Genomic DNA, 11,651 nt, shown 5'->3' on the forward strand with positions numbered 1-11,651 from the left:
CCCTTCCTACAGAGGTAATTATAGGGCTAATCCAAGAGGAAACTTTAGATCGAACTCTCGAGGCCAATTTAGAGGTAATAATAATAGGTTTCAACGTCGAGATCAGACTCGAAATATGGGTAATCGCGACGATACAAATCCATCGGCCTGTACGTTCTGTGGTCGCTATAATCACGTGAGCGATAACTGCTATTACAAACCACAAAGAGATAATAGTTTAAACTAGATTCATCTTCGACTTGCAGGAACGAAATCGAAGATAATGGTAGACTAGACAAAGTTCCTATCATTGAGAAAAATGGCTTATATTATATCAATAGTAGCATACAAGGGAAAGAAGTAGATTTACTTATTGATGTGGGTTTCCAAATATCAATTTACCCCTCCCACCTTCTTCCTTCTGAAAGAAAAACCTACAAGGTAAAATCCACAATCCAAGGTGTGTCCGGATCAAAACTGAGTGTGTCTGAAATTGTAGTTCTTCCTATCATAATTGGCAAGCATAAATATTCGCACCCGTTTAGAATTATAGATTCAACAAATGTCCCTCCCCTTTTAGGAAATGACTTTTTGCGAACACAGAGGTGGGAGATGTCGTTAAAAGACAATACAATAACTCTTCATCATTTAGGACGTACTCCAAATTACAGTATTTTGAGGTCAAAGTACAAAACTCACCAGGTGTCGCATGACATATTCAACCAAATTGAAAATGCAAATGTGTATGAGGGAAAAGCTACCCTTTCAAACACAATTCAGTTAAGTCCACGATCAAAAACTTATATCAATTTGAAACTTACCACTACCACACCTAACACCCCTAAGCCTGTACTTTTTACCCCATCTGCTTCCCTTATGACTCAGCATGCAGTAGTCCTTCCCAATGCTACAGTAAACCCTCAGTCACCTGTCATTCCCATACACAACCCTATTGAAAAGACTAATCTTGACAAGAAAAATGATGATGATGATGATGATGATGCCCTGTTCTTTCATCAAGTATTTCATGCACAAGCAGAAGATTTTGATATTAGCTCAGAACAACGTAAAGACCCCTATTTAAGAGACATTATTGACGTTTTAGAAAACAAAGATCAAGCTAGTAATCCTAAGCTAGAAAAACTTTTCTATTCTTATGTACTAAAAAATGGCGTCTTATACAGGACTAATAAAATCAAAACTGGTTGTCGGGATAGACTTTGTATTCCCCATGCATTAAGAAATCAAGTTTTCGATCTTATTCATGCACACAAAATGAATGGAAGTCACCAAGGCGCACAAAAGTCATATAATTTAATGCTTACGCGCTATTTTTTCCCTAATATGAAGAAATTTGTGTATGATAAGGTTCGACATTGCATTCCTTGCCAGATCTCAAAGAAACCACAAGGTTCTAAACCCCATAATCTACAGACATTTCAACCTGCCCAAATTTCTTTTCAACGAATTCATCTTGACGTCTGTGGTCCTTTAGTCTCTTCTAAAACACACAAATACAAATATTTTCTATCAGTAGTTGATAGTTGTACTAGGTACGTCATGACAGCTCCTTTGGCTAATCATGATGCACAAAACATAGCAACAGCTCTAGTTGAGAAAGTCTTTCTAGTCCATGGCCTCCCGGAAACGATCTATTTAGATCGCTCAACACCCAATTCAAGTTTACTTTTACGGGAGTTAGCTAATATTACAGGCGTACAACTAAAATATGTAGATACTTGTGCACATTTCACGAATGGGCTAGTTGAGAGTTAATTTAGCTACTTAAAGAAAGTCATGAGAGTTTTTGTGTTGGAGAAGGTTTCGTGGTGTGACTATTTAGCTAGTGCGACGTTCAGCCACAACATTACAATCCATTCTGGATCACTCCAGAGCCCGTATTTTACTTTGTTTGGCTACAACAAGGATCCTAGCAGATGCAGTCCTTCCTTCGAACCCTGACAATATCTCCCAGACAAACGCACAAAGACTTGTACTCCTGATATCCATACGTAAGATCGCTGATGACAACTTACACAAACGTTTCGAACAACAGAAACAGTACACAGACCGCACTTCTAGGCAAATACAGTACTCACCAGGCCAACATGTGTGGATTCTAGATGCCACTCCATTTCCCGGCGTGTCAAAAGCTTTTGCGTCCTCCTATAAGTACAAAGGAACTATTCTTCGAAAAGTTAACGAGAATTCATATGAAGTTACTTTCATCGACGGCAGAAACAAAGAAGAAAGCGACACGATTACCATCTCTAGGCTCAAAGCCCGCTACGACTAGTGCCATAAGAACCCCACTAACATATACACTAACATTCATTAACACTCCACTCCGTTATCACTCTCTTTAGCCTCCTCGCTACGTACATTGCACATGCTAACATCCCATGATCCAGCATTTTCCCACGCTCATCCAACCCCCCCCCCCCCTTCTTCACTTCCCGTGCTCACACTGCACTTCTGCATCAGAACGAACTCACTTTTATTTTTAACAAGCCCAGGATTACAGAATGCTATCTCAATCGTCGGAACATTTATAATAAATTTCTTGCCTAATAATTAATTTCTCCTGATATTTTAATGTTATTTTATAATTTGCGATTATACGCATAGTAATAGTCAGAACATATCACTTAGCTGATTTGACTCATAAGTACTTAGCGCGTTTATGGTTCTAACTAGCAAACATTTTTTTCCCCATTTGCTGGTACATATACGCTCAAATGAAAAAAAAAAGTACAAAGAAAGAAAGAAAGAAAGAACTAAGATAGAACAAGATGAACGATTTAAAGAACAAATGAACTGCGTAGAACTTGCTGAAATTTTGGCTTTTGTCCATAGCAATTTTTTTTATTTACGCTCAGGTGTAACGCGAACTGCTTCTTTGAAAGCTGCAATGCACTAAATATGTTAACAAAGCATATAATAAATATAGGCAAATGTTCCCACTCTCTCCTCTAATTTTATAGTTCAATTATTGATAGCATACAACATGGTATAGCTCATATCCCATGAAATTAAAACCTACTCTCTTTTTCCATGAACTTTTATATAAATCTATTACTTACTCTTTTTCACTTATTTTTCAATTATTTTTTTTTGGTTAGCAGCCACTCGAAGGCGCTTAATCCTTTGCCCACAATACACGTAAAATTCTTGCAATTATTTTCTATACGACATTTACACATATTACAGACGGAAATGTCTCGTAATCACTTAGTTCGTTCTGTTATCACTGAACTCCCCTTTCTTTTCTCATTTCATTCCCGGCTAGTCCGGGTATTCCAACTCCAATATCCCCCCCCCCGTTGCCCCCCGGCGAACTTTCCTCATGTAAATCTGTCATTCATCAACAGGTCCTCTTAAAAACTCTGCGTCATATAAGTAACCCCGACCCTTCGCCGTCAATACGATCAGATACTACCTCCCCTCCCCTCCCAAAATTCTTCCCCAGTCTCATTTGAAAGTCCTTTTTCTGTCGACTTTATCACCCGCCATCATTTATTATAACTCTGCTCCACTCCCCTTTTGCATTTTCCTAATTTTTCCGTTTTTGCGCTTGTTTCATTCTCATCGCCATGATTGCTGCCAGATCATTCACCATGACGACCTCCTGCCTGTGCTTCCGAGAGAGAGATCTAGGCTCATCGAAGTTACCGGATGACGATCTTGTGGAGTTCCAGCACCGAAGGACCCAATCCTGTATGGACCGATCAGCTGATTTTTTCCATCATCCCGGCCGCGCTGCAGAACGAGCGTTTTACTCAGGAAGTCTCCCGCTGCAACGACGTCGTACGCTTCAGATTCCTACTGCCATTCCCATGACGTCACGGCGACCTACATCGGCAAATCCCCTCCCACTCAGTGCGTATTGCCCTTGTTTACCTGCCATCACGTGGTACGCATGGACATTTTCATCGGCCGCAAGTGTGTTCCAGTGTTCGGCCTCCATCAAATAACGTCAGGCTCACCTATTTAGTAAACAAATATGTCGTATACAGCGCCAGGGTTGTGACCACGGGTGCTGACCCATATTTTAGTAGATTTACATTTTAACGCCCTGTGTGAGATAAGAGTCTTTGTTTTGTGTTTTATCGTCTGCTGCAGAGTACGTTCCGCCTATAGCGACGTGCAGTCTACGGCGTTGCCATGGTGACGTTAGCTCAATGCTCCACCCAACCTTATGCGTGTGTGTTTTTCAGTGTGTACTTTGAACTCCGCAAACAGTAAACAAACCCACGTGTGTTGTGCGACGTTCTTTCACTGTGTAATGACCTGTGTTTTTCCAGCTGTTATCATGTTATCGTGTTTTATTCAAAACTAGTTAAGTGTCAATACTACACGATTTTTTTTATATGCCTCAAGACTTCGTTTTTTGGTGCTCCTACTCTTTGAGTACACAAGAGGCTATGACCTACAGTTTTAATTTTTTTCTCTCTACGTGTTTTATTTTTTTTTCTCAACGGTGTTTGGTGCTATGAATATTTTGATGATATGAATATTTTGGTGATCTCAATATTTTTTTGGTGGTGATGTGAATCTTATGGTGAATAGTTTGATGTATTGGTTTTCTAGGGATTTTGGAATTTTAATAAATGCTAATTTTAAATATAACCTCCTCCGGAGATGGTCGACCATCACAGAGTGGATCGATTAACTTAACAAGGGGAATGTAGAGATATGGAGATTACGAATACGAGGAAACCTCGTCAAGTGAATATTTACGCTTGCTTATTTCCTGGAATTGTCCGACCAGCGGGCGATCCCAAGAATGCGCAAACTTTGTAACTTCCGTGAAGCAATGACTGAAAGGCAAACGCGTGGATCTAAAGATCCAGCGTGTTCGAAAGCTCCCCGAGCTCGCTCTCATTTGGATTATAACGCTCATTGGACTCTCATTTGAATTACTTGTATCATCGAACTCTCATTAGTCTCTGATTACACTTGAATTACGCTACGACACATTACAACTTACAGAACTACGACGACGGAACACGAAGTTACGGCTGCCTAAGCATGCAGCGAGTTGCGCGGGATCGCTCGGATCAGTGAGCCAAGGGTCACGGGATAGAACCTTGGCATCAGTCACAATTCGGTCTGCAAGAAGCATCTGGACAAGAACATCACTCACCTACCAGGTATGAACAAGCGTAAATAACCTTTAAATTCAACCTTCCATATCTCTTCCCTCTTAATCGGAGCAGGTTCAGCTAACAGGTAAAATTAAGCTCTACCTAAAATGTATCATTGAAGCATCCCTGTGACCTCAGATCCCAGGTAAGACGGGATTACAGCAATATATTCTGTTCTTATGTGGCCTCCCAGAAACCGTACTGGTTATCGCTGTCGTCATGTAATCGCGAGGTTCCGTGTTCGATACCTGGTGTAGGCGCATTTCACAGTGGTTCGTATCGCACTTTAAACTGGCAAATAGGCAACTTAGCCTATCTGAACATGAAGTAAACTTAAAACAAACTTAACCAATCTTTTGATTTCTTTCGTCTTTTCTTGCCTTTCACTTTTGTGTTTCATTTTCGTATCACCTTTGAATGTACTGGTTACTGTTCCTACCTTCGTTTTGTATTTTAGGCATTTCTTAATGTGACCTGTTCCAATTCAGGATGCACCTCAATTTTGACACCTCCGCCCTTCATTAGAAAGTATTCTGCGGTTTCCCCTGTACTGCGTTGGCGCACAAATCTAGAAACGAAAGTGTAAAGACAGTAGCCGCATGTTCGAATTCACGGTTAAAAAATGGATGCTTCATTTTGATCAGTTTCTCATACATTTCATCATTCATTTTGATCGCTCTGAACCAAGAGGTATAAAAAACATGTACAACGTATCTACCAACGACTGAGTGTTTTTGCTTTATCGTATGTTGCGTTTATGTCCCTTTTGGCCAATCGCGATGATGAGGATGAATGACGATTAGATGTGGTTTGACACGCAGCTACTGACTTATGTGTAAATAGTCCTAAGTTTGCTAAATTACCTCAATCAGACTTCTCAGCATTGTTTTGTAAGGCAATGAACTACGACAACTTAAGTTACACGAACTCCTATGCGTGCAGGAAAAAAAGAACACAATTCAAACACATTTCAACGTTTTCTGGGTCGGGTACCCTATTCTACACCCTCGATTTTTCATTTTTTTTCATTATGAAGATTATGTGATCCTAATTGTGAATAAAAAAAATTGGAGCGCGGAAAGAAGTATTTACGACTGTACAGCCGTTTAAAGTTGAGATTTTGTCGTTTGAAATTGTTGAGTCCAAATTTCCCACCGATTCCGGGATCCGCCCCTGGGGTAATTGACTTACTGCCCCCTACCGCTACCGCGGCCCGGCCTCCGCTCCGCTAAGCTACGCTCCGGCTACCCGTCTTTATCTATAGAGTCCCTTTTAAAGGCATGTTAGAAATTGGCCGGAGTCACCTGCCCCCAACACTATATCTCACTGTTTTCCGCTTATACACATGAAGATACCAAAAATGAAGGCTAAAATTAAACCTAAGAAGGTAACTTACCTCTTTTTACCAAGGCCAGGCACTTAATTGGGGCTCAAAGTTAAATTTGTGAGTCCAAAAATGAAGTAACTCCTACGTTGAATGTCCTTGTTGTCCTTTTCCACAGAATACCACCCTCCACTTCCTTCCCATCATAAAAATAAGAAATCGCAAATTACCCCATCCCACAAGTCATTTAGATAAAATCAACCCTCCTCTTTACGGCCTGCAGTTGCCAAAAAGAAATAATTAATTCCATTTTCTGAAGTCGCATAAATGAAATCCAATGTTTGAAATGTCCAATCCGCTAATATATCACACAAATAACATATCGCAAATGCAAATGTTCCCATTGCACAAGTCAATCATAAGAAGAAAAAGAAAATAATCAGACGTGCGCCTGTGACATGAACCCATGATCCGAAATCTTCAGACTTTCGCCTGTGACATGAATCCATCATCTGCCATCATAGAAGTTCTAAAAAACATTTTTGACCTTACGCAAGGAATTTTAATTTTATAAAAAACGTAAGTTTCGTAGCTCGTAGATCTAAAAAATTAACTTCCGCGCTATTTGCAAACCCTGTTTGTTATGAGGAACTAAATATTTTCACGAAAATATTTGAATTGTGCCTGAAATCGAGGGTGTAGAAAGGGGTACCGGAGCCAGGTTGGTCGTCAACCACAAATTCTCAGAAATGTGTCATCCGCATGAAAAGTCAGTGATCACTGAAGAGGCCGTTACAAGTCGATGAAAGAACATTCACCAAGAGCGCCCAGATGGAGTAGTGGTAACCTCATCGCCTTGTAACCAAGGGGTCCAGGATCCCAATTTAAACTGTAGGTCCAGTTCCGATTAGCCTATATGTGAATAAAGTAGACTTATAACAAAAACTCAAACACTCAAAAATGAACACCCATGCCTAGACCAGGACTCGAACCAAAGAGATGCATTTCTTTGAACATAGAATAAAAAAAATATGCTACAGTAAGTCTCGTTGAGAAATGTCTGGCGAATAGGGAGGTTGACTACCCATCATATGTTATTGGCCAAACACTGTTTCATGGAGTAAGTATTGTGGACTGTCGCATTTCTCTGAAGCAACATTTCCTGCGGTGCAGGAGAGAGCACGCTCATTCTTGAACAAGTGTCCATTTATACTGTGTGAAACAATCGAATTGCACCTTGTCACATTAAAACAAGCTTGATTTATCTTAATTAAGATATTTTTTCTGTCCTCCCATTATTGACGTCATGCGTATATGTAATCTTATCACCGACAACTATCCTTTCTTTCTCAGCAGGATACGAATCCTCACACAGGAACACGACTAGGAAGCCAAAGGGCCGATAAATGGATACCAGAAGACAGCATATCCTTCGACCCTCAGCAGAGGTCCCCTCGCTTTATTACAAGAAGTGGGAAATCTGATTCTAGTCCAGGTAAACAAGACACTGGATATATCATTTATTAAGGTGTAGTTGTGTGTACTCTCACCCAGTTAATCCATCAACTTTAATATTTTATATGTTGTAGACGCTTTTGTTTGCAATGAGGCTATTTTTAAGGAGCTTTCATCCCCCAGAAGTTTCTGCTATTGATCTTACCTCAAGGTGAGATGTTTCCAATACATCTGATTAATCAAATTTTCTGTATGTCTGCTCGCCAATCGAATATTTTATGCAAGATATCATACAACACCGATGGAGGAACATAGTGCTTCGGATCCCACTTTAAACTGTAGGTTCAGTCCCGATTAGCCTATCTGTGCACAAAGGGGACTTAGACCAAGATCTCAACTCAGCCATATAACACTGACAAACACGGCATAAAGGCAAAAACATTTCTTCATTACGTTTTGCTACTGAGGTCTCGTTTCGATCCTACGAATGGCAGAACAACAATAGTTTTATCCTACATATATGGAACCAGTTTGCTGTATTCATGGTTGCTATTGTGTGTGTTTTTTTAATACAGTCCAGCAAATACTAATATTTTAGATGTTATGAACGAATTGTACTGCTCTTTAGAATCTGTACACCTCTGAACAAAATTTACGATTTCTATCTTCGTTGCCAAAGCATCAAATAAGATGAGTAGTATTATGGTGTTATGTGCATATTTTGAGAGAAAGAAGTAAGGTCAGTCGCCTCTGCTGGCATTATATTTTTGCTTGGTGTGTTATTACTTTTGGTGCCCTGAATGTGTGCTAAGTTGCTGCACACATACAGGGTGAAAATTAACAAAGCGTTACTAAGAAAAGTTGTTCTCCTTCATGTCCTCTATGCGTTGTGAAAGTTTGTAGGTGTTGTATGGCAACATCAGCCCCAGATTTAAAGGATGCTAAAGCTCTTGGGATCCAACTACAAATGGGCGTCCATATGGGTAAACTGCCTTCAAAAGAACCATAAAATGAAAGAAAACAAATGTGGTAAAAATATGAAAATCATCTGATATAACTTGACCTGCAAGTTATAACTGAAAATATATAAAATGTCAGTTGGGAATACACATATAAGAAATTAGGGCTTGGGCGATATCCTGCACATGACCAAATCCAATAGTGTAATGAAGCGAATGAATGATGAAAATATTCTCTTTGGCTATCAACGAGGTGAGTTTGGAATCTCACCTGTACGATAGTCCAAGATAATTTTTTCAACAATAGTGTAACGGCTTCCAAATGGGTATTAATCAATTCACACACTTCCATTTTTATTCCGTCTACTTTCATTAACATAACACGGCACAATGTAACCTCAGATTCAGAAACAAAAAAAGAAATACTCTGTAGAAGATGTTACGTTAACTATTTTTATTTTGTTCTTGTTTTCCAGATAACTTCGAAAGTCAGTTCTTGAGAGTCCTCAACAAAGTCAGCCAAACAATTGAGAAAAACGAAATCCGATTGGCAGAACAGGACAATAAGGAAATGGCCGAATTGGAATGGAAACAGGTGGCGTTGGTGTGCGACCGTTTTCTTCTCTGGGTGTTCATGCTGACTACTGCGATCACAACCACTGTCATCCTGTGTTCTTCCCCTTACGGGCCATGATCAAATGTGTTCACAAAATGCAGTTTTGTACTCGAATAAATTAAGATGGCTACTGTCTGGGACACGAAATTTGGCAGCTATTAGTATTTGCGTTGTTGCCATATCGACGCGGGCGCCTCTGCTTACAGCTGGACTTATTCAGAGGTTCATAGCAATGTACGTTCTTGTTCTGCTGTCTGTCTTTGTAATATACATGATGCAAAAATGACACCAATATTTGTTGGAAAGAGCACGGATCAACGGCCTATTCTCATTGGTTGACGTTTGGACTAGGCAACACTACAAGGTGAATGTTCCACATTGTGTGCGGTAACTAGCGATTCTGGACCTTAGCTCGCTTTGCCTTTCAAGCATATGGCAACAGTGCATTACTGTTCAGAGGTCTAATTTCGTCGTCAATGGTAGTCGCTGAAGTTACTCCAACTCGAAGAGGGGCTGTTGCGGTTGTTGTTTGTTGTATACTAAAGGTCTGTATTTGGCAGCAGTGGTTCAGCTCAGTCCACAATTTCAGCGAATGTTCCATGCCTGTGTTTCATACACGTTGTTTCATTAGGAAAAGTCATGTGAAAGTAGACGTAATTTAAAAAGTGCAAGAAACAAATAAACGTGAACTCGAGTTTGAGTATTGTGAAAATTGAATGGATTTTATTACAAGAGAGAGGGTTGAATTGAGATTGAATGGTGTAAACATTGAACTGAAACAGACTCCTGTGAAAATGACTTAAGAATTGGGATTTTGGAAATTGAATGGATTTGAAGTTGAGTGCTGTGGATGGATGTTGATTTGAGCTTGAATCGTTTGAGTGTGAGTTGACTGGAACGAAAATTGAACCAGCATTGAATGTCAAATGGAAGGGAAGTTGAATCGGTGTGTACGAAGTTGAATTGTGTGAATGAATACGCATCGATCTTGTTACGAGCAAGAAGATACTATAGCCCTACGTTCTCTACAATTAGCATCCTGAGGTTATTCATCATCCGTAACTCGTCAGACTTCAAGAAGCAAAGCAGAAATAGAAACATAACAATGAATAGTATGTCAGAAACAAAAGAATTAATACTAAGTCAGAAACAAACGAATAAATAGTAAGCCTTACGTTAATGGTTTTGAACGCGTACAGCCAAAAGCAAAAGTTAGTTGTAACTAGCAATAAGAAGTGTGTTTGTCCTGTTACTTTATTTTGACCTCAAAATCATTTTAATATGAAAGCCTATTCTCACTGATATATGTTATGTACTTTGACAATACAATAAAAAGTTCTAATTTTAAACTTCTAGAAGTACTAATTTCATGTTGTATAACAACCGCCTTTTGCTTCTGGCAGTACGTCGATTGTGGTTCTAGATGTACAAATACTACTACAATAATTGTAGGATATGTCAACAGTGTGTCGCATGGTATTAGAAAATACATCTATGACAAAATTTACCTTGTCAGTTCGTGAGAACATTAACAAATATTATCTTTTGTAGAATTCCTGGTATACTTTCTCACTACTATGCACAAATTTTGTAGTATCTACATTGAGTTTGGAGCACCAGGAAATCAGTTTAGTTCGTCATTGGCGTTTCTTGTTTAATTTTGCAGTAAATGGGTACTTAAGCGCGTATATATGTCATACACAGTATCAAAGGGGACAGGGTGGGGAGTGACGCCATGCTCTTTGTGTACCTTATTCATTCCATTGTCACCATTCTGAAGCATAGAGTATCCTCCACTAATCATTCCTGCCCCAGGACTTGAACATAAACATACATCCCTTAACTAACAATATCCACTTCGGGCGCTATCAACATCTGTATAAAACAACAGTTAGTACATTGTGCTTCATCGCGTACCATAATCACGCACAAATGAAGGTAAAATACTGATCTCGAGGTTCTGAACAAATTTACAAAATGTGCCTGTACAAGACCAGAGAACATCTGAACAAACCTGAATTAGTACATTTTGTTTTGAGGAAAGGTTGTGCTTTTGTCGATTTCACGTTAATTTCCTCAGGCGAGTGCCAAATGTTTGATTGATTTGTTTTATTTTACTTTGCTTTTTGTGCCACTTTTGGCTAATTTGCGAAGATGGGGATGAGTGATGA

At 39.4% G+C, this 11,651-nt stretch overlaps 1 protein-coding gene across 1 annotated transcript in view; it reads left to right on the plus strand.

The window, feature by feature from the left end:
* LOC145986913 (neuronal acetylcholine receptor subunit alpha-7-like) overlaps positions 1–10,808 on the plus strand; it is a 98,423-nt gene extending 87,615 nt beyond the window's left edge. Inside the window, exons 8-9 of the mRNA XM_083121381.1 lie at positions 7,804–7,945; positions 9,341–10,808. Of these exons, the coding sequence (XP_082977507.1) occupies positions 7,804–7,945; positions 9,341–9,558 (360 nt within the window). The 3' untranslated portion in view covers positions 9,559–10,808. The remainder of the gene's footprint in view (positions 1–7,803; positions 7,946–9,340) is intronic.
* Positions 10,809–11,651: the final 843 nt, after the last annotated feature.

The sequence above is a fragment of the Lepisma saccharinum genome, chromosome 1 (genome assembly GCF_977018435.1).
Source record: "Lepisma saccharinum chromosome 1, izLepSacc3.1, whole genome shotgun sequence".
NCBI classification, from domain to species: Eukaryota; Metazoa; Arthropoda; class Insecta; order Zygentoma; family Lepismatidae; genus Lepisma; species Lepisma saccharinum.